Source organism: Podarcis erhardii (genome assembly GCF_964252035.2).
Source record: "Podarcis erhardii genome assembly, chromosome: 4".
Taxonomy (NCBI): domain Eukaryota; kingdom Metazoa; phylum Chordata; class Lepidosauria; order Squamata; family Lacertidae; genus Podarcis; species Podarcis erhardii.
The window spans coordinates 94539076-94563561 of NC_138508.1; the positions used below are offsets into that span (position 1 = coordinate 94539076).

At 41.8% G+C, this 24486-nt stretch overlaps 1 protein-coding gene across 2 annotated transcripts in view; it reads left to right on the forward strand.

Annotated features, from left to right (window-relative positions):
- Nucleotides 1–24486, forward strand: part of GPC6 (glypican 6) — a 785665-nt gene that overhangs the window by 226264 nt on the left and 534915 nt on the right. For both annotated transcript variants that reach the window (XM_081858156.1, XM_081858157.1), the window contains exon 2: nucleotides 16395–16553. In XM_081858156.1, coding sequence (XP_081714282.1) covers nucleotides 16395–16553 — 159 coding nt within the window. The remainder of the gene's footprint in view (nucleotides 1–16394; nucleotides 16554–24486) is intronic.

Genomic DNA, 24486 nt, shown 5'->3' on the forward strand with positions numbered 1-24486 from the left:
AATAATTTACTCTTATGAAGCTGCAGGTTGTTTACAATTCATTTGTACATATTCAGCAAACCATTTCCATTCTTTTATAAAAAGTTTGTTGTCTTGATTTCATATTTTTTTCAAGTAGGTTTTGCCATTTCTGCATAGTCCATGAGTTCTTGCATACAATCTTCTTTAGTCAGGACTCCTTCTTCTTTCCATTTTTGGGCAAATAACATCCTTGCCGCTGTAATTGCATACATTAATAAATATCTATATTGTTTAGGTAGTTCTACCCCTGTAATTCCCAGAAGAGAAGCTTCTGTTATTGTTTTTTTACAAATGTTATTTTAAACATACTTTCCAATTCATTATATATCATTTCCCAGTAAGCTTTAACCTTACTATAAGATATGACATATGATAGAAAGTGCCTACCTACTTTCTCTTTGCATTTCCAACACTTAATCGATTTTGATTTTTACATTTTTGCTGGTTTACTCAGTATTAGATACAATCTATGTAATATTTTCATAGCGTTTTCTCTTAAACCACAGCATGCTGTAAGTTTTCTATCGTATTCCACAATCGTTCCCATGCTTCCTTATGTATATTACAATGATACCTCGGGTTAAGAACTTAATTCATTCTGGAGGTCCGTTCTTAACCTGAAACTATTCTTAACTTGAGGTACCACTTTAGCTAATGGGGCCTCCCGCTGCCACCGCCACATGATTTCTGTTCTCATCCTGAAGCAAAGTTCTTAACTCGAGGTACTATTTCTGGGTTAGCGGAGTCTGTAACCTGAAGCGTCTGTAACCTGAAGCGTCTGTAACCCAAGGTACCACTGTATAACCAATATCTATTGCCCAATGTATCATTGAAGTTTTTACTTGCTTATCCTTTATTTCCCAGTCCAGTAGTATCTTGTACATTGGGAAAAGCTTATGACAGAGATGGAAATACCTTGGGTTGCATAAAGAGAAGATCCCAGTTAATTATAAATAGATGAGGGAAAGTAACAGTGTGGATGTTACAAACTCCTCCCCTGATCTTAAACCCTCTCCATTGGGTTTTTTGCTTGAGTCTTGCTTCACAATGGAGAAATTGCTTGCATTTTGACCAAGTGCTACAGATCTGGAAAGGAAAGGTGCATTTAAAAAGATAGGTACAGAAGACATCCCAGTATTCTCCCAGTTTGTTGCACAGGATTTGTTGAGTTGGTTGCACACACACACACAAAAAAGCACAGCGCATTCTGCCACATGACACAAAAAGTATTCAAAAGTAAGTCCTATTCAGTTCTGTGTGGCTTAGGTAAGTGGTTTAGGACTGCGGCGTTCAAATAAATGATGGGTTTATGAGGCAACACCAGATCATAAGTGTCAATTTGATTTAACCTTTAATTTTACATAGCATTCTTTGAACTTATGAAACTGTTTTATACTGAATTTACCTTTTATTTCCTCTGTCTGGCAGAGAACACTCCACCTGCCCCACCAGAGTGGAAGATGTTGCATTTGAGCTCAGAGTCCCCATGGCAGAACTTGAGGGCAATTTTCAGAATTAAAATACTTTCCATTAATAGGCAGCATATGGACAAATACTTTTTTTTAAGAAAGGAAGTTGTCTGTTCTTGAGAGATGAGGGGGTTAGCAATATTTAAAGAGATAACTAGAGAGAAGGCATAAAATTTCGATGTGGATTTCCTTTGAGGTTGATCTTTAACTGGAAAGGTCAAACCTTTGCCATTAAAGAAGTTGAAGGGCAAGAATCTATTACATTTGGTTATTGATCTTGAAGGCTCTGAACCTTGCCAAGAATAGGAGACTGCCAAGAACATAAATCCATGGATAATAATGAAGATAACTGACAACTTTTAAAACCAGCTCCTGGCCAAAGCATACACTATGTAAACAGATCTTGAAATGCCAGTGTCCGTTTTATGTGCTCTGTCTTCTTTTTCTTAGTATCATTAATATAAACCTGGGAGGCTTACAATGAATAAAGGTGACTGTTAGCTGAACAGTATGAAGTAAAAATGCACATGTCTTAAGAAATCATCTTTAAAGATGAGCGCCAGTGGCTATTTGAGCTCCCTGTAATGCAGCTTTGATCCATTGCAGTATCAAATAATCTAATAGAAAGGTCAGATTTGGATTAATATACTGCTGAAAGAAAATGAGAAAGCATATAATTGTAGATGACTGCGTCACATGTGGCATTTTCAGAATAAACTGTAATATCTTTTAAAATGTGTGCCTATATATCTGTTGTAGTATTCCATAACTGATAGTTAAATAGGTGTTTGTGTGAGTCCATTCTTATCTTCCTGAACCACAAATTTAGGATTTGTGGCATAGAATATGAGGGGGTTCCCCATCATTTTCTCATAATCTTAGAACATGGGTGAACAACCTATGGCTCTTGGGCTCATTTTATGTGGGTGCTGAGCATGAGAAATGAAGGGAGACCTCCAAAAAGAGAGGTGAAAAAAGGGGTGTGTGGCAGAGACAAAGGGGGGTGTCCTTCCTACTTGTGGCGGTGGCTCAAAGCCACTCCCGAGATCAGGAGGGGGGGGTTGCGGGCTCACGCCCCTGCCTACACTCTCGCGGGGCTGGCGTCAGCCCCGCGGGACCTGGGGATAATCCCATTATTCATTCCCTGCAGCGCCAGCCAATCGGCTGGCAGCAGGGGCGGGCCTTCCAAACGGCACTTAAGGTCGGGGCAGCCCTGGCTCGCCCCTTTTCCTCTTCGGCAGCAGCTTCGGTTTCCCACCCACCCGCCCTTTAGGCTTGCATTCGGACTTTGCTATGGGCTTCGGCTGGTTGCCGCAATGGGCCTGGTAGGAGTTTTTCCCATTTGGATAATTGGCTGAATTTTAAAGCCACTTGGTTTTTCGCCTACCTCGTAGCAAAACGTCACAACTCCCTGGTTTTGGCGGTTAGGCATTGGCAGGGGTATTGTTATGCAAATGAGATGGGGGGGAGGAACGCCATCACCTCCCCCAGTTCTTGATGGGTAGTTCGTTAAAGGACTCCGAGGGGCGTCGCCTCGTCCGAAACCTACGGAGGCTAGGGCCTAAAGCGCGCCCCTGAGCGGTAACCCCTCGGGGAGCGCCCAGGGATGTGCATCTCGGGGGCTCCCCCTGCTGGTGTTTAACCCTTCCCGGTTAGACCGGATAGTCTGTTAGGGCCAATGCCTAAAGCCAATACCGCTCTTACCTGTAATCAATAAAGTTGTGGCCTTTTTCGCCCATTAACCTAAATTCTGGTGTCCGGTGTCTTTATTTACTCTATCTGTGGAAAGGGGGCGGGAATAGCCACGCAATCCAGTTTTAACTCTGGATTTTTCCACTGAGGTCCAAGGGAATATATCCCACAATATAGTAAAGCTTACCTCCGTTGGCATTGCATCATGGGCTCACCCAATGGTATTTATTGGCTGTAACTTTAGGGATTCACTGGCCCAACTTGCCATAATGGCTACTGGTTCAGATGGTTTGAAAAGGTCACTTGACGGATCTGTGGTTGGTAGTTATTTAAGTTGTTGTTAGCAGTGATAACTATATTCAGGCGCAATATAAATCTGAATAACACAGAGAAACATGGGAAACCCCTAATGCTGCTGGACTCCCAACTCCCATCAACCTTAGCCAGCATGTCCAATAATCAGCAAGAATAATATCTGTGGCCCAACAATATCTGGTCTCAGGCTATTGCCTTCCTGCCTTGCTTGTGGGTTTCTTGGAGGTATTTGATTCTCCACTGTTGGAAACAGGAAATAACAACAACAATTTATACATACATACATACCCCACCTATCTGGCTGGGTTTTCCCAGCCACTCTGGGTGACTCTCAACAGAATATTTATAATAATACAGTCATACCTTGGTTTTTGAACAGAATGCGTTCCGGAAATCTCTTCGACTTCCGAAACATTCGGAAGCCAAGGTGTGGCTTTGGATTTGCTTCCGATTTGCACAGGCATGCTGGAAACAATAGCGAAAGCTGCATTGGATGTCTGGCTTCCCCCCAAAAAGATCAGAAACCAGAACACTCACCTCTGGGTTTCGATCGTTCGGGAGCTGAAACGCACGAATACCAAGGCGTTCAACAACCAGGGTATGACTGTAATAAAAAAAGCGATAAAACATCAATCATTAAAAACTTCCTTAAACAGGGCTGCCTTCAGATCTCTTCTAAAAGTCAGATAGTTGTTTATTTCCTTGACATCTAATGGGAGGGTGTTCCACTGGCCTGATTCAGTGAGACTATCCTAAAGCTATCCTTATACTTTAAAATCCACTCTCAACAATATACATTCACACAATAATGCTCACATCTGGTTAGGCCATTAAAAATAAAAAAAGCAGCTGTCTACCTCTATATGTTTGAAGAATATAATGACAAGACAGCAAGAGACGATGGTCTTCAGACAGATTAGGAAATAACATTCCAGGTATCGTTCTTTATTACACCCCATGCAGTGCTGCAGAGAATAGCTTTGCCATGACCTTCGTTTCTGTGAGTTTGATGGTATTCCAAGGACAACTGGGTCAGGACTTCTTGTAAATTAATGTTCCCCATGGGACTTATAATGAAGAGACTGTTAACTAATTATCAGTCTGTTTTGGAAGGCATTCATTTTTTAATTGACCTCAAACCTCTAAGGGAACAAAAGGTGTCTGAAGAAAGATGATTTCTCTGTTGAGGACAAACAGATGAATTCATACAGGGAAAGGGGGGAAGTATTGATTTCTTGGGGTGGGGAAAGCAGTGAGGGAGTTGTGTGCTTTTCTTCTTGCAGGTTTAACTCAAAGAGCAGAGCTACTTGCATTGCATCCTCAGTGTATTAATTTACTCTTTTGGAAACCATATTTTGGGGGGATGTTCCTTCAGATTCGTCCTGTCTGGAAGCATTGCAATACAATGCATTCAGATCATTGCATGCATAAGTTTGGGTATAAGTAGAAAAGTTGAACTGCGCTATTTAAATGCCAGATGCAATTTCAGCAAGGCAATGTGCTGTGTTGTTATACCCTACAGAGAAGTTAATTGCTGTGCCAGAAGGAAGAGAGTCAAGACGGCTGTTCATTGGGAACAATCTTTGGTCCGGTGAATGGATATTTCAATTTTCTTCACTTGAATATTGGCTAGAATGCTAAATCAAACATTTCTGGTTTGCTAGCATTCAGCTACACACAGACAGACAGACAGACAGTGTGAGATGCGGTTAAATCTGCACTGATGTTATGGCCTGTGTCTTAGGATAAAGGTAAAGGGACCCCTGACCATTAGGGGGTCATCTCGCTTTATTGGCCGAGGGAGCCGGCGTACAGCTTCCGGGTGATGTGGTCAGCATGACTAAGCCGCTTCTGGCAAACCAGAGCAGCGCACGGAAACACCATTTACCTTCCCGCCGGAGCAGTACCTATTTATCTTTCACTTTACCGTGCTTTCGAACTGCTAGGTGGGCAGGAGCAGGAACTGAGCAACGGGAGCTCACCCGCCGACCTTCTGATCGGCAAGTCCTAGGCTCTGGTTTAACCCACAGCGCCACCCGCATCCCAAGTGTCTTAGGATACATACACCTTATTGGCAGATTGCTGCAGTCTCCTCAAAATTGCTTTTTGTGCTGAAGAGGGAGATCCCACTATGTTGCAAACAACACAAATACGTTTGTTTTGTACAGTGTTAGCATGTTAGCATTGTTTGGAATGACTTCTGCTCTGGTGGCAGGAAGAGATGGAGGTGCAGTAACGCGTGAACTTTCCATGACAGAAGCATGTTGGAAATGGTTGGGATCAGTTAGGGACTAGGGCATGGGCTTCTTGATCTGTTGCCCTACTCAACTGCCTTAAACAGTTGTGTTATTCTCTCAGGTCCCAATGTAGCTGTACCCACCCAAGCAGTCCATTGGTTGTCCCTGGTCAAGCCTGGCTACAAACATTATGTGTTGACTCATCTAGGTGCCTTCCAAGGCTGGCCCAACCATTCAACAGAATAAGGTGGATGCCTCAGGTGATGAATGCTGTTAAATGGGGAATGGCAGCAAGGTGTGTGCTGTTTATCCCCTAAGCTAGTTTGTGCCCCTTGGGTGTGGTCTAAGTTTGGGAGATCTGTCTCATCACTATTGTTGAAGTAAGATTCAACTCCAAGGGACTCCAAAGCTCATCTAGTTCATCCTGCAAGGCAGGGATCTTGTCTAGATCATCCAGTCTGCTTCTGAACATGAAATTGGGATGGGGGTGCCAGCATGTCATTGATGGGGGCGGGGACTACAAAGAGTCATCCAATCAAAGTCTGGTTCAAAGCAAAGTACTGTGTGAAAGCAAGCGCCTTGCTCCTCAACAGTTAGCACGGGAACAATAAATTTAGACAAGCACCCAGGTTGTTTGATCACCATGGTGTGGTGTATTTCTATTTAAATTACAGTAACTATTTTTGAATTTGCATTTATGCATATAGATGAACATATACACCTTTTATGCAGAGCTCCGTCCTCACCCCTTTTTTGTTATGCATTTCCCTTACTTTTGTGATGTGCAAGTGGTCATCATCGTTATTTGTCCCAGGCAGCCCTGCTGCCTTCCAAATTGTGTGGTTGCAGGAGTCGCAGAAATAAACATTCCTGAGCCTGACTACCTGATTATTAAAACCTTCCAAGAAATCTATGGGAAAAACTGAACTGGTACAATCTCAATAGCAAACAGCTTAACTTCTCCTCCATCCTGTGGCTTGACGTAATGATGATGTAGCAGCTAACTACTGCCTGAAAGCAGTGGATGGATTTACTGCGTCCTAGTGCTACACAATTGTAGTAAAACTGCTTGAATAGCTGTAAAGCAGTGATGGTGTGAAGCATTCTGCGATGTAGTATTGCTCTTGAAAAATGCAGTAAGCCAAGGTGCCAAGTAGTTGTACTTCCCAACTTTCCAGTCACCACCTATCTGTGCTCCCTCCCTCCCTCCCCTAGTCCTGCCTACATCTCCTGAAAGTTTTTCCCACTACACTTTCTTCTGTGCTTCTTTCCTATTGAGGCTCATGCTTCCAGCATCCTGCACTTCTGGTCTTCCACACCTGGTGCTGACATAATTACTCTTTAACTTTCTATGCTCACACATCAAAGAAAGATGTTTGCTTCTCCTTAATGGAAAAATAGGATCACATGCTAACTTGTGACTAATGTGCCTTAGTCATCAAGACATGGCAAGATAAGTAAGAATAGCCAAAGGCATCTTTATTGATTGCACAGAAATGGGTTTGCATATTCAACATGTTCTCAGAGAGCAAAACACTAGAGAAACATAAGATTTCATACTAAAACAATGAATTGTTAGAATGCACTGTAAGTTATGGACCTCATAACTTCCACCATTAGCATTCTAGCCATGCTAATGTAAGCTATAACTGACCTCATGTAGGTGCACCAAGAAGACAGTCTTGACTTCTGATATGATCGCAATCTGCACCAGCTAACCTAAATGCAGGAAGCAATGCAGAACAGCTCTTCCTTGCTTTTGCTGATCTCACCAAGACATTTGACAAAATGAGGCAGTGTTACAGGGTTAAGAGTTCTGAACTGAGTCCAGATGCGAATTCAATTCCTATCTGGGTCATGCAGATAACTGGCTGCCCTTAGGACTACTGCAATCTCTCATCCTTGCCCAACCTATGGGTTTGCTATGATAAAAAGATAACCTTTTATGTGTTGTGATTGCTTTGATAACTGGCAAATTGTCATTATGGGGGACTAAGGTAGCACCTGCTGTGGTAAGAATTGATTCCTACACCACTCTGTCTATCACCCAGGTGAGGGACCACCTCTTAAAGAAAACACAGAACCAAGGAAATTAATTCAAGTCCAGCATCCAGGAGGGACAATTTGCCAGTTTGGAGAAGGAGACACTAGTTTGGGAAAGGACCCTTCAACTTCACATCCCTAAAGTTCTCCCTCATAATAAGGTCAGCAGTGACTCAGGAGTTTGAAAAACAAAAAACAAAAAAGTGACTCAGGAGTTTGAAAAAACAAAACAAAAACCCTCAGTCCTAGCCTTGAGAACAACCTGGGTGATGCTTGCCCTTGCCTCAGTACCCTATTCAGATATAAATGAAACAGAGGTGTGAAACATTCACACTATTTGCAAACAGTATGAAAGTTTTAATTGGTATAAGTTCTAGAAGCTTAGACAAAAGTCTGGTCGACAGAGTAGAGCTGCCTGTTTGCTCTGAGTTTTAACTAGTGACCCCAGGGATCCCAGCCGGAAAACACACATTCCACATCTAAATTTGGGTACAGCTGCCTCTTATCCAAACTTGACCCTATAACACTTCCCAAGCTTACAGACATTTTTGCGCCCTCTCTTTCAAAGATGGCCATGTAGGCTTGTTCGCATGCATATTTTATAGTGAGATTACCAGTGCTAAAAGGCACATAAATCACCCACAGTTCTGATGCGAAGATCTTTGCAAATGTGACTTTGGAGACTCGACATGAATGAGTGGGAAACTCTGGCAAGCAATGGGAACATCTGGCATCACAGACTCTGGGCTGGCATTTATTATAAGAAATTTATGGTATTAAATCTATAACTCCAGAAGAATTGTGACTGCAAGGAGGCGAGTGTCAGTTGTGACCTTTCTACTGAATAAACAGTTAGTGAAAGAAATGTAAACTAGATTCCCAGCAATGTTCTGAAAATACTTAACAGGGTGCAAGCAAAAAGCAATCTTTGAAGTACAGCTATGGACCAAGATAGATGCAATGTTTATCTGCTTCCAACTTTTGTAAAGAAAGAATGAGGATGGATGCAGTTCTAAACCCACTCAGTGTGGAAGTTAGTAGTACAATGCTGGTGGAAGTCTTACTTCAGAGCCACATGCTGCCGTAGCTCAGTTGAACAATGGCTGTTTTGCAAACCCTGGCCTCTACAGCTGAAGGACCTTCAATGGAAGACCTCAGTTGTCCTGTGGCCATGGAGAACTCTGCAATTAGTGTGATCAGTACTGGCCTAGAATGATTAATGACCTGGTTCAGTGTAAGTCAGCTTCTAATGCTACTATATTCATATAGGAAGCAACTGATGCTCCTGTATTTATTGACTAGCATTGATAGACCCTCTAGAAAACTTGCTGTAAACTATATAAAACTTCTGTCATTGAATCAACAAAATACAAAACAACATTCTCAAACTAAGGATCATTTCTCAAACTAAGGTTTATTCCTCCTTGTGGTGCAGCCATAAAATGGCTGCACCACATTTGCAACACTAAGCAGGGTATGGCATGGGTTCAAGTTGGCTTGGGGGTTGCATGTCAAGATTCCTGCATTGCAGAGGGTTGGACTAGATGACCCTCTGTGTCCCTTGCATCTCTACAATCCTATGAATATGAAACCAAACAGTTTCCTCGACTGTAAGAAAGAAGAAGAAAGATTATCCACTCTTGCATAGTATAGAAAAGTTCAGAAATGGTCGTATCATTCTTTTCATCGTTCTTACATGAATTTAACCTTAGGTAGTATACTATAAATTGTAGAGTTTATGACTGGCTTTCAACTGGGGTTAGGGCAGGCACTATCAAAATTGAGTATATCATAAAAAATATTATTCTTGTAATTGTAAAATTTATGCCGCAAATCATAAGAAATTCAGATACGTTTGTGTGATTAAGCTCTACTTTAGCAAGGGTGCCATTATAATTAATGACTGTGGTCTGAGCTTTAGTAAGATTTCAGCTGTGGGAGAAGTAAAAGCCTAATTTTATATTTTGACTGTTCTTTTAGCAAGTGACACACTTATTTTAAAATTCTGTGTCATGATACCCTTTTTCTAAGTCCACATCATCAGGCCTGGTGCCGACATGAGCAGCTCAGAGGGTTCCTTATGAAACTTGACTTGGACTCCATTTTTAACTTACTTCAAAATTGCATGTTTATGGAGTCTGGCACCAAGAGCTTTCTGGCCACCATCTTGGATTTTCCACCAGATACTAGGTTACTCCAGAGCACTCTGTGAGGAAAAGAACGTGGCAGCTACCACAGAAACATGACATGTTGGGTAATATCCTGCCACCCCCTGCCCAATACTCCAGTGTCACATTTCCTGAGGTCCTGGGAGGTGGGAGGGTCCACAAATAGCATGTTGCCATGACTAGGCCTGGGCAGTGTAACAATACATTGCCCAGGATCAGTTTGAGGGCACGATTGCACCTTCGCCCACCAGTATATCATGAATTAAACCACCACTGCTCCTGAGTCCCTCCACCACCAGCACCCAGCACACAAGCAAGCTACATCGGCCCCAACCCCTCTAGGTGCCAAGGTGAAATTGCCATTGCTCCTGCCAAGGGAGTGAAGGCAGTTTCACTCCGGTGCGCTGCAAGGTTGGGTCTGATGCAGCTTGTTTCTCCCTCCACTTTTCAACATTGTGATGTATCTTTCTTTTTCTTTTTTTTAAAAAAAGGTTTTTATTTATACTTTTCAAATTTATACATTTCATTAGTTTTCCAATCATTTTTTCCTTTCAAAGTTTGACTTCCTTCCCCCTCTTTCTGCGGTTCCTTAAATTCATTTTCTAAAAATATCTTCTGCATATCCATATTCATTTAATTTGTTCATTTAATTATCTTCTTTAAATATATACTCTTATGAAACTGCAGGTTATTACAATAATCCTACTAATGTTTTTTATCTGTTTACAATTTATCTGTAAATACTCAATAAATCATTTCTGTTCTTTTATAAAAAGTTTGTTATCTTGATTTCTTATTTTTCCAATGAGATTTGCCATTTCTGCATATTCCATAAGTTTTTGTATCCATTCTTCCTTTGCTGGGACTTCTACTTCTTTCCACTTTGGGGCAAGTAGCATTCTTGCTGCTGTAGTAGCATACATAAATAAATTTCTATACAACTTAAGCAGTTCTGTCCATATAATTCCCCCAAAATGTATCATTATATTGCAGTGTATTTACGATGTTGAATAGCTGATATCACCCAGACGTAGCTATGACTCCGCTTAACTCTGGAACCATCCCAGAGTATCATGACATAACCCCAACAGCAGACCTTAAACTTGTGACATGAGGAATATCAGGCCGAGACTTGGCCTATGTGTTACCAAACAACATTGGGAAAAGAAGAAAACTTCTGGGAAACTAGAGAGGTCTGCTTGTACTTGTTGTTGTTGTTGTTGTTGTTTTGTTGTTTAGTCGTGTCCGACTCTTCGTGACCCCCTGGACCAGAGCATGCCAGGCACTCCTGTCTTCCACTGCCTCCCGCAGTTTGGTCAAACTCATGCTGGTAGCTTCGAGAACACTGTCCAACCATCTCGTCCTCTGTCATCTCCTTCTCCTTGTGCCCTCCATCTTTCCCAACATCAGGGTCTTTTCCAGGGAGTCTTCTCTTCTCATGAGGTGGCCAAAGTATTGGAGCCTCAGCTTCAGGATCTGTCCTTCCAGTGAGCACTCAGGGCTGATTTCCTTCAGAATGGAGAGGTTTGATCTTCTTGCAGTCCAGGGGACTCCCAAGAGTCTCAAGAGTCTCCTCCTCTTTGTACTACCACTAGACTAAAAGTCTCCACTAAAGTAACTATAAGGCCTGGTTTTTTTCTGCTTTTACTTCGCTTTGCCTTGTTTCTCACAATTCTCTGGGTGGTTGCCTGACAGGTCCCCCATATGTAAATATAGGGCTGTTTAATTTCCTGTTAATCCCAAGAGACTGGGGAGAGTGGGGGACAGCTGTTGTTCAAACCCCACAATAATCTGGCTTTGAGTATAGAAGTGTGGTTCGTAAGCTGCCATGCTACGTTACATAAGTTCCCAAATTCAACTGTAAATGCTTGCCAATATGGAGCAAGTGCAGACAGGTGTGAGATTACAGCTGTAATAAAAACTGGAATTGAACACTAGTTGTTGAATTTGTAGCAGGTGATTGGCTTGATTTATATAACGTGGGCCACAGAGAAAGGAGAGAGAGATGTAAGTCAGCATCTTTAGTCTGAAGCACTGTGGTTCACTGAGTTGCAGTAGGTCATTGTGAGCTGCTGAATTAATTCTTGTTTGTGTCTGGCATAGTGCTGGCACAGCATAACTTAATGCAGTCAAGCTACTCTATGGAGACACCCTTTGGGGCAAGGAAAAGCCAGCTAGCTGTATCTGATGCCCCTTATACTATATAATCTTTGCTGAAAGTGCCATAAGAATACAAAATGCATGGAATTTCACAGGGTAAAAGAACAGCATGTTCATTGCGAGTGGTTACAGCCTGTAAAATCGCCAAGGTTTGTAAATATCAAAATCGATACCTTGATGTCATTTTAGAACATTGTGTAACAAAACCAAGAACATGAGCTTGATTTGAGGGAAAAGGTGAAGGGATTCAAACTTAGCCTGTTCAGGGATCATGTTGTTCATGGAGCAGCCATTAATTTGTTATTGTTCCTATTGTTATTGGCATAAGGTTAATTTGCAAGATTACCGATAGCAATTCACTGAAGCATGGAAGCCTAACAACATCGAACATTTACAGACTAACTAGGCTCTAATGCCCTGTGCGGATGTTTGTAAACCAAATGCTTACCAGTCTGAAATCAGTTTGGCTTCATCCTCTCAGAAGGGGCACACAAATTCCATCGAGTTCTGCCAATAAATAATTTCAGCCTACTTTCTTGTTCATTCACCTCTTACCCAGAAAGTTGTGGTGGTGGTGAGGATGGCATTGCCTGATTGCTCATCTTCTCCCTGACTGGCAAGCAAGTAGGTTCACTCTCCCTCATCTCAGTATTTTGATTCTGTCATATTTAGGATTGTCTGGTTTGTTGGGCCCACCTGTCAATCATGAACTGTTGCCCTATGAAAGCCCAGAATTTCAGAAGGAACGCATTTCAGTCTCGTGCTTGCCTTTCGCACCACTGAGTTCCTTGCTAGAAACCCAGGTTTATAGTTCCCCTGCTGGGTTGCAATGTTCATGTTGAAAACATCCCAGATAAAAAAACCTAGTGTTAGAAGCAGGAAGTGAACTTCAAAGCAAAAACAGCTGGATTTTGTGTGCATGATCAAAAAGGGGCAGGTAGATGCATCTTGCTTGTCATTGGATTTTAAAATGAAACCATTCTGCTCTGGCCAAATTCTTAAGTAGACACTGGACTCTACAATCCACTCTAGACATGTGCAAATAGGTCTGGTGTGGTTGGGCGTCTCTTCACTGGGACAAAAGGCACAAACTGAGTGAGGGGTTGGTGAAAACACTGCCTGTACACTGCACTGGAGGGCCACTAGGATGTGAGGTAGAGTCTAAGACAGTCCAAGGACATTCCTGAGTCAAGCTAGATTCCTACCTCACAGGGATGAAGGTTGAAAATTAAGAAGCAGAGAATCCTGACTTGATTCTGGAAATGATTTCACCCCACTTGGAACCGAGGCTCTAGGCCTTGAGCTAGCTTGGGTTCCATTGGTGACAAGCATAGCATAAGTATAAAAAGAAAAGCAGATGGGCAAGTTAATGGTACAATGTTCATGGTATGAGTACTATACGAGCCTATAGAGATCTAAATATATATTCAGGCTTGGAAATGGGATCCTCTTATTGGAGGGTCCTGGTTGCGCACGGGTGCCTGGGACTTACCCCATAGGGGTAAAATGGGTGAAGGGAAGTGGAAAATGCCCTGGCCATGGCCCCTGGATCACGCCAGGCTGTTTTAGCCAATCCCCAGAGGGTGACGTGATCCAGGGGCTTTAAAAAGTGCCAGCATGATGGGAGGAGGGGCATTCGTGTTGCGCTGCCAGACACCCCCCCTCCCTAGAGTTAGGTAGTTTAGTCTGACCTTGCTTTGGTTTAGGTCACCTGTTTTTGGAACAGGGGCTGGGTAGGATTTTTTTCCAATTGGCAAATTGGCTCTAGCCACTTGGTTTTTGCCTACCCCTTAGCAATCATCACAACTTGTAAGGCTAGGTTGGATTGCGGGGAGGGGAGGTGCAGCCATCACCTTCCCCTCCAGGAACGGGTATTCCATTAAAGGAAGCTGGGGGTCCTGGATCTCGTCTGAAGCCCGCTTGAGGGGCTAGGGCCATGCCAGGACCACAGGAACCCTGGGGTGAGCTTCAGTTGGTCCGCATCAACGTTGCTCCCTCATTTGGTTTACCCCTTTCGACTGCCACCCAGAAGTTGGAGTCAGTTATAGTCAAGAGTCAATGCCTAAGCCAATACCGCTCACGAAATTGTACTTCAATAAAGTTGTGGCCAAAATTCACCCAAAAACTTAAAACTAAAATATGTGTTTGAGTGAAGTTAATTTGGGGGTGGGTCCTGGGAGCCTCGGGGTGTAAAAGTTAGGCACTGAATAATATGTAAGCCCTTGTCTTGCCTCTGTGCATTAAAAGAGCATGTTGAGATTTTAATCAGCATGGTTTGCGCTGAAAGTGAAACATTTACATTGGCACATGTGTAGCTCTTCTCACAGTCAGGGCATTTATTCTATTTCTCAAGGGGACGGTGGATTTTTCTCCTTTTTGCAAGCCAGCCTAAATATTTCTGACAACCAGAGAACAGCACCAATTGGAAATTCACGGTTCATGTAGTAATAACCAAGTATTTTAATTTCATGAGCTAAATAATGGGCATCCACTTGTAACCTCCATTGAACAAACCAATACTGTCAAGAGCAGTGGCATGGTACACCAAGAGATAAATCTGGGGAACTGAATGAAAATCATTACTTCTCTATTGCTTTTCTTTTGTGTAGCATAAACATTAATTAAATACTTCATTGCATTTTTACTTACAATGATGTGTGTCTAACAGGAAATCTGCTTTTGTTTATGAGAACTTGTGACAGTCAGGCGTTGCTATTAAAATGCAAAAGATGAAGCCAGAATTGAGCTTAAGCTCTAATATATAGGCACACAAATATTAAAGTGTAATAAAACATAAAACATTTAAAACTTCTCTATATTGGGCTGCTAAAAGTTGAATAGTTATTTATCTCCTTGACATCTGATGGGAGGGCGTTCCACAGGGTGGACACCTCTACTGAGAAGATCCACAAGAGATGTACAATCCTACCTTGGAAGTCGAACGGAATCCATTCCGGAAAGCCGTTTGACTTCCAAAATGTTTGAAAACCAAATTGCAGCTTCTTATTGGCTGCAGGAAATTCCTGCAGCCAATCAGAAGCCACGGAAGTCCTGTTGGATGTTCGGGTTCCAAAAGAACGTTCACAAACCGGAACAATGACTTCCGGGTTTGCAGTGTTCAGGATCCAAATTATCTGAGTTCCAGGGCATTCAACAACCAATATATGACTGTCTTTTTCTTTGTCTGGCCAATATTGGAGGTGTGTTTACCAGAGGTACGAGAGAGGGCTTTCTCAGTGGTGTTTCCAAGATCCACTAGCTTTCTTTCAGCTGGCAAAGACCTTCTTTATTTAGATGTCCTGGAGTAGGAAACTTGTGGCTTTGTGACCTTTGACCTTATTTCATGCAGCCCATTTCGTATGGAGGAGGAGGAGGAGATGAAGACTGGGATAGAGAAGGAGATTGGAAGGGGGGGATGCAGGGAGCCAAAATAGATGCAGCAATGGAAAAGGAAAGGGGGTAAGCTAAATTAAGCAATCCATCCAAACGTTTGGCTAAGAGCAAATTTGGTCTTCCCTGTTAGCATGTTGAGTGGCCGAAAGAGAATGAAAAGCGGTGCCCCCTCTGCTTTTGTTTCGGTCTCTACCCACTGAAGCCTTAGACCCTATGCAGTAGACGTCACACATTGCCTCTGAATGCTTCATGGAATACCACCCTGGTGAGAGAACGGGTCCCATCCCTGAGAAGACTCAAACACTTGGTTTCACCAGTACGTTCTTTTCAGTTAAGCACTGAAGCCCCTTCAACCGTTACACTATGCAGTCCTTTTGGTTGCAGAAATGAATGGCTGGGCAGTGACTAATAATTCATTGCAAATGAATGGAAAGCAATTTGCTGGTACTAACTTGACAGTACATGCACATCTTGCTTACCGAACACAAGGTGTTCCCTGGAAATCATTCACTAGGTGAGTGTTTACAGACAATTTCCCTTGATTTCTATGGGAAAATTTCTAATGCATTTTTAACCACGCAAATTTGACCCCCAATTTTTTATTTTTTAAGGCAGGAAAACACACAAACAAATGCTCTCTGGTTTGTCCGATTTGCTTCCCTTCCCTCCGTTCCTCAGCCAGCCAACAAAAGGCAAGCAAGGAAGTAAAAAAAATGTTCTGCTGAGATATATGAATATGTAAGATGTATAGGTTTGGGTACTGATGCCTCCGGTATGGATATGTGAAATTTCACATAGCAAATGTTCGTAAAGTGGGACCAGTGTGTGGATGTGAACAGGGATGTAAATTTTGCATGCCTTCATTCATACATTGCATTCATTTATGTTTATTGCAGGGGAACATTTGAGAATCTGCCCTCAGGAATATACATGCTGCACATCAGAAATGGAAGACAAGCTAAGCCAGCAAAGCAAACTGGAATTTGAGAACTTGGTGGAGGAGACAAGTCATTTTGTGCGCACAACCTTTGTGTCCAGGCACAAGAAATTTGATGGTGAGTAGCATGTTATATTTTGCTTATTCATGGAGCCAATCTGCACAGTCGTCCACGAAACTGTACATAATGTAGACAGCCTATTTCACTTCAAGTGGCAGATAAAAGATGCTCTCCCGTGGAAAATCATTTCCCGAACTTACAAAACAAACATGTCATAGATAAGGCTAGGCTATTATCTCCTTCTTTAGCATGCTAGTTTTATACGTACATGATGCTTTTAAAATAGGGCATCCAAACATTACATTAAATTAGATTTGATTTGATCCAAACACCTGCAGTCTGAACGATACCATCCACCAATAAATAACCATATGAGACTGTTGATCATGTGTGTCACATCATAAAAGGCTCAATCAATTAATCCATTGTACGGTCAGATACCTTAGTTGGAATCCTCTAGTTTATCATAGGATACCACTTCTTCAGAATGAATGTTAATTGTATTTTCCAGGCAATTAGATAGCAGATTCAGTTGTTGTCCTGCTAGGATAAGAGCGTCCTTTAAAGCTGGCATCCCTTATCTGTAATTATTCCTGTTAATCCCAACGATATGAAAGAGTGGGCTGCTGAGAGATGAAAGACTTGCACACTGTTTAAAACAGCACATGGATGAAATATTAGGTGCATCTCACTTGATATGCCATGGACCCTTTGCCTATTTGTTTGCCTGAATGGGCACATTTACATTTTGCAAAATATAAACCATAGATGCTGCGGGGGCTTGGTTAAGCTCTTGCTGGAATATGCTGCCTAGGGTTCGCTCTGAAAACGATACTAATAAACATCCTTTATGAAGTGAAATGTTCCTCATGAGGACCATGATAGGACTACTATGGTGGATGCGGAACCCTGGCCAGAAAGTAGATAGATAGATAAACTTTATTCGCATTAGCCAACTGCCATAGCAACATAAAGCAAACAATATATACAATTAAAAAGATGACAATTGGTAAAAAGGGCAATCAAATGACCAAAATTATTGTTCAGATGGTGGCCCTTAATCTCATTGCTCCCTTGGAAAAAACCTAAATGACAAAACAGATCCCAAATGAGACAGCCGGACCATCACAAAGAAGATCCATCAATTTTAAAAATGAAAGATACACCCCGCCTTGATATTCAACCTCCTACAAGAGACAGCAAGGACTCCGTTTCTGCTGAAGAAGACGCTTTAATAAACCGTTTCTGGTCATTGCAGCCCTCAGCTCAAAACGAAATCTTGGATAGACTAGACATACTCAGAAGCCAGAAAGTAGAAAAACAAGTCATTGTTCTACACACCTTATTCTAAAGCTATTAAGCTTTGGGGGTTTTAAAACTTACTTTCCCCAATAGCACACAACTTTTGCCATTAATATATAAAAATGAAAGCATTTGATTCCCAAGGGACTTCTATCTCTTCCCAGGATGCATGAAGGTTGCAGTGTTGCCACCCCGAGAGAAATATCCTTTGTCAATATGACCAGAGATGCTCTTTTATAACTGAATCTACAAGCGCAGAGAAAGATTGAATTCTCATGCTTGCCTTATGACATGGTTGCCAAAGGGCAAATATTTGCCAATGTCTATGCCCAGTGCACTTGTAGTGAGGTGACTTTATACTTCCTTTTGTTGTGTTCCGAATCACTCCAGAGAGATTGTCACGTCCTCCAGAGTCAAAGCAAAAGATGATTCAGCAGCTTTGCAGGGGCTGAAGCACATTTTCCCTTTCTTCTGTCAGAGGGGATGAGTTCATTGTGGATATTTTCATTCTCTCCATCAAAGCATATGCTGAAATTATGTAGGAGGAAGAAAATTGTGTTGATTCATGGAAGGATGAACAATGCTACTCTAATTATGCTGAAACTTTTAGTACTCATTTCATCACATAATTGGTGTGCAGTTTTGGAAGAGCTTTTTCATGGGATATGCAGCAAATTGCAATAGATAGATGCAAAAGGTAGAAACCGATCACCTGAATGCAGTGCCTTTTTGGTAGAAGGGAACTCAAACAGTTAGGGAAATTTACCAGCAGAGATGTCACACAGATGGCTTTTGTGCTTATCTTCTGAATAGCCCTTATTTATTGTCTAGTACATTTCAGAATCATAGTTATTATCGTGACTGTGCTGCGTTTCTTTTGGGGGGGGGGGAGAACCATAGTAGAAAAGCACTCAATGACAGCTCAATATATTTTGCTGCTTAAAACCTAATCTGGCATTCCAAAATAGTGGTTGAAGGGTAGAAGATTCTGTTGTCTCTCTCCACCCCTTTCTCACTACTAGTAATACTTCTTCTCCAAGGTCAAGCTAACTAGTGGAGTAGGGGGAGCTGAAAATAATGCCACTATATTTCACATCTGGAAACCAATGCGCCCCTTGGGTTTCAGATAGTACATGGGTAGACAACTCTAAAAAGCCCAGCACACAGATTTTCATGGCCCTCTAGCAGCTATTTACTGGAATTAATGTACAGTGGTACCTCGGGTTAAGTACTTAATTCGTTCCGGAGGTCCGTTCTTAACCTGAAACTGTTCTTAACCTGAAGCACCACTTTAGCTAATGGGGCCTCCCGCTGCCACCGCGCTGCCGGAGCCCGATTTCTGTTCTTATCCTGAAGCAAAGTTCTTAACCTGAAGCACTATTTCTGGGTTAGCGGAGTCTGTAACCTGAAGCTTATGTAACCTGAGGTACCACTGTATTTAGTGTTAACTATGGAAGTGTATAATTGATGCTGACCAAATTAAACCTCCTGATGTATGTTTTGCTGCAGGAGGCTTAGTTTGGTCAAAATTGAGTGCAGTAGTACCTTGGATCCCAAGTGCCTTGCGAATCACACGTTTTGGCTCCCGCAGGAGTAAATGTTCCGGTTTGCGTACGATCTTTGGAACCCGAACGTCTGACATGACTTCCGCAGCTTCCGATTGGCTGCAGAAGCTTCCTGCAGCCATTCGGAAGCCACGTCTTGGTTTCCAAACGTTTTGGAAGTCAAACAGACTTCTGGAACAGATTCCGTTCAACTTCCGAGATACCACTGTATACACTTTCAGAAGGGGCTCATTGGTTGCCAGGTGGTTGCCATTTTTTCAGCTCTCCTACCCAACTAAACAGGATTAGTTGTGGACAATCCACATCCCTTTGAAATATCAGGAGAATATGCATCACCCTGCAATAGCCTTCTGGCTTCTTTGCGAAATCTGTTTCCCTGTTTATTGTAGTGAGTAGGACTTGCCGTTTTGTCCTGCATAAAGTCAGCAGTAGAAAGCTGATGGAGGGCCGAAGGAGGTATGAGACCAAATTACACCAGCTGCACACTCTTCTGTTGCTCTGGAGCATTTAAAGGAAGACATGTGCTCTCCAGGTTGACAGCTGGCCACCAACCATCTATGCCACATACAGCAACAGTGAGCCACAACTTTAGAACTATTATTTAGCCTCAGAATAACATCAAGCACTTCCAAATGTCCTGACATCAAGTGCCTCAAGTAAAGGAGCACTGGAGCAAATCAGCTGATATTCTTTCATCCTTGAAAGTATGTATGGAACAAAGAAACATCACAATTTGCAGAGATTTGATTCACAGTTATTGCTCTGCTTGAATTTCAGGAAATGATGGGGTCTGAACTGTTTGCCCACTGAGGAACAACCCCTTACAGGACTGGACAAACAGTTGTGTTTATTAGTACTCAGACAACCTAAGGCATACCTCAAAACAGCTTAAGATATATTATCCTCCCAGAGTTGTCGTAATACTATCATCTCATTATCACCAATTCCCCTGCATAGTGGCTTTGCTGAGCAGCTGTTTAGCAGCCAAGCCAATATCTTTTTAAAGTATTGCTCTATCAGCAGCTGAAACCAACCCACCAGAAGGGGTAATGCCATGAATGTTAATGAGCAGGCGGTATCTGTTCACTGACATTTCTTAACTAATCCTCTGAATAACTATAGGCAAATTGCAATGAGATGTTGATTTTTATTTTTTTTTAAGGGGAAAAACAGTTAAAGGAAAGCTGGTTACTGTCTTACTCTGCCATAGCAAGTGGAAAATAATTCTGCATTAAGTGGTTTCTACATCCAAGTGGTTAGCTTCTCAATGTGATACAGATGAAGTAAATTATATTGCTGTACATGTGGCTCTGAAAATATATGCGAACAACGTAAATGCAGAAAACCAGAGGGACTAGCTTCCCAAATGTTATGAAAATGTCTTTAATTAAATCAGTCTTCTTCAACCTGTTGCCTCCAGATGTTTGTGGACTGCAACTTCCAGTATCCCTGAGCTTTAGTCTTGGAATATATTAGACAAAAGCACAGTTTTTCCTCATTATCAATACAGTGGACCCTCCAGATATGAACTTAATTTGTTCTGGGGGTCCATTCACACCCCAAAAATTACGTAAATAGAGGCGTGCTTCTGCACATGCACGCGGCATGATTGAGCGCTTCTGCGCATGTGCGTGTGGCCGTAACCCGAAGATTCGTAAGTAGAGGTACGACTGTATATCACATATATGTATCTTCCACTGATGAATAGATGGGGAAACTGTTGTTTGCTAGCAAGACACACACAGCTTGCTACGGGTGGTGGGGTGTGTGGTCAGATGGTTTACCCAGTCCAAAAAATGGCTATAAATATAGTTCAAAACCTCATAATCTCTTCAATACCACCATACCCCGCCAAAAAACATGTAATACAAACAAATATTTTGCTTCTGTTGATGTTGCAAGAGGACATTTTTTATTTGAAAACTTTATTCTACCTGAGCATGTCTGTGTAATAAGGTTTGTTTTGAATTGGAAGGTTTATGGTGAGTTTTGACAAGTTTAAAAGTTTTCAGATGTGTGTGTGGCGGGGGGATGTTTTCACGGCTTATGCATGTGATTTCTTTTAATTGAAAGGTTGATACTGGTTTTTAACCAGCGAAAAGTTGGCAGAGATGTGTGTGCAGATTGAAATAACATTTGATGAATTCTACATTCCTGGATAGAAATAAGTTTGAAAGTATCAAAAACTTCTCTGATATAGATAAATGCAGTAGAACTTTACAGCACTTTTAGTGTGTTTGTGTGACTATGCCTGCTTTCTGCGTCATGCATCAATTTTGTTCCAATTTCTTTTGCAAATTGAATAATTTCTTTCAAAATGTGTCAGTGTTGTCAATAAAAGTAATACTTGCATACCCTCCAACATTCCGCTGATGGAAATATTGACGTCCCATTCCATAATGATAATTTTACTATTTATACCCCACACATCTTCCTGGGTTAGCCCAGCCACTCTAAGCAGCGTCTAAGACATATAAAAACATACTGTATTTTTCTGTGTATAAGACTAGGGGGTTTTTACCAAAAAATTAGGTTTAAAATTGGGACTCGTCTTATACACAGGTAGTGCTGAGGGGTTTTCTTAATTTGGAGTCCCCCAAAATAGGGGGCGTCTTAAACATGGAAAAATACAGTAATAAAACATTAAACATTAAAAAACAACACCTTCCCTATACAGGATTGCCTTCAGACGGCTTGGGGGTCGGATAACTCCTTACCCTCCAACGTTTCTCCAATGAAAATAGGGACATCCTAAGGAAACATGGGACATTCCAGGATCAAATCAGAAACTGGGATAGCTTCTCCAAATCAGTGAATAGGGACACTGTACTTCCCTTCTCCATCATGGTGCCTCCCTCGTCCCTTACGCTCAATACATTTATGTCTGTAGACCATGTGTGTTCCTGTTCCTGTGAAAGTGAGGTTCCAAAAGGGTAACCCTTAACATCACAGTACTTGGGGGGAAAAGGGAGTATGAAATGAGCCATATTTTCCTGGAAGAACTAGCTGAGTTCTTTTACACTTCGTAGGCCTCTCTGCATGCATAGGTGTGCAGATCTGCTTCAGAAAAATGTTGCATTTCACGTAGGATAGGGGGGTTTTCTGTTTAAAATTTTATTATATTTTTATATTATCTTTGAGATTTGACACTTGCTCACAGCCCATGGATAGAGGTCAGTTATTTATTTATTTTCAGAAAGTATGCGTGCGTGTATCTTGCAGAAGTGTGAATTTCCATGGATATATATGGCGTATATAAAGGTGTCTTTTTATTGTTATGGTTGGTGCCTACCTGACATGTGAATGCTTCTAATGGTATCATCATAGTAGGTGTATCTAAGTCAGATATATCAAGTTTCAGATAGAGCAAGGATTTATAGCAATTTACTGCCCCAATTTTATACAGACTCTGGTCTCAAAACTGCACAGACAGTCACATTAGTTTGAGAAGGAGAGGCAGTAAAAGCCCCATAAAACTTGTTTGATTTATACTTCTTTGATATTTTCTCACTGAAATATCCAAATGGCATAAACAAAATGTCTTTTTCCCGTGGAAGATTCAACAATGCGATAAAGGCACCAATCCATTGGAGTATTTGTAGAATCAAGGACTACATTTAGAAAGAAGTACCAAGGAACATCTTTTATCACAGTAAAACAGGCCTGCTTGCTATTTAAATTCTTTTTGTGCAGACCTGGGACGCAGCTAGATTGGTAAAGAAAAAGTGATTTATATGCACTGTATATGCGATATAACTTTGTGCCACCAGATGGTGCCGTGGAGCCCTGTTTTTCTCTACCTGTTTTCCCTGTTTAAATTTACAACACATTTAACTGAAATGCTTCTTTGAAACGCAGGACTTGATCTCCTTCCGCAGGGTCTGTAAGACAGAGCTATTCCACCTGGCCTTCAATTTGAATTAGCCTGATCCTCTGTTCCCTTTTCCCTTTCCTCTTCTATGAAGTAACCCTTTCTCAGAACCCACATTTAAATTCTTCCCTGGTCTCCTTGCTGGCCCTAGTAGGACCAACTTGACCAGTTAGCCCTGGTGATCATTTGATGTCTACTGACTGGGTTTGTTTTTTTCTTCCCAAAATGACCCCTGAATTTTTGAATTTTATTGATATTGATGCTGCATTTTATGTTGTATTTTATGCTATTTTTAAGTCACATTTTAATCAATGTTTTATATTTGCTGTTAGCCGCCCTGAGCCCGGTTTTTAAACCAGGAAGGGCAGGGTATAAATAAAACTTTATTATTATTATTATTATTATTATTATTATTATTATTATTATTATTCCAGATCCAGCCCTGGATAACCTGTGACACCCAAATCAGAGTGCTTAATGATGTCCTTGTGAGTGGTAACACTGCATGCAAGTGACATTTGGGTTGCACTAAGAAAATCTAAATCTATATCTAATGGAAGGTTCTCTGAGCATAATCCAGTGTTTGCCCTCTGTAGTAAAGCTTGTCATATTGCCTTCCTTAAGAAGAGCCCTGCTAGATCACATCAAAGAGGTCCAACTAGTCCAACAACCCATTCTCACAGCGACCAACCAAATGCCTACAAAACATGGGTGGCACTGTGGTCTAAACCACTGAGCCTCTTGGGCTTGCCGATCAGAAGGTTGGTGGTTCGAATTCCCTTGACGAAATGAGCTCCCGTTGCTCTGTCCCAGCTCCTGCCAACCTAGCAGTTTGAAAGCACGGCAGTGCAAGTAGATGGATAGGTACCACTGTGGTGGGAAGGTAAATGACGTTTCCGTGCACTGTGGCTTCTGTCGCGGTGTTCCGTTGCACCAGAAGCAGTTTAGTCATGCTGGCCACATGACCCAGAAAGCTGCCTGTGCACAAACACTGGCTCCCTCAGCCTGAAAGCGAGATGATCGCCACAAACCCATAATTGCCTTTGATCAGACTTAACCTTTCAGGGGTCCTTTACCTTTACCTTTTACCTTATAGGAACTGAGCAGGATTGACCTGAGTGAAACAACTCTCCCCACTTGCAATTTGAAATAACTGGTATTCAGAGGCATAGTGCCTTCAACCCTGGAGGCAGAACATATCTACAATAGCTAATAGCCATTGACAGCCTTATCCTCCATGATTTTTGATTAA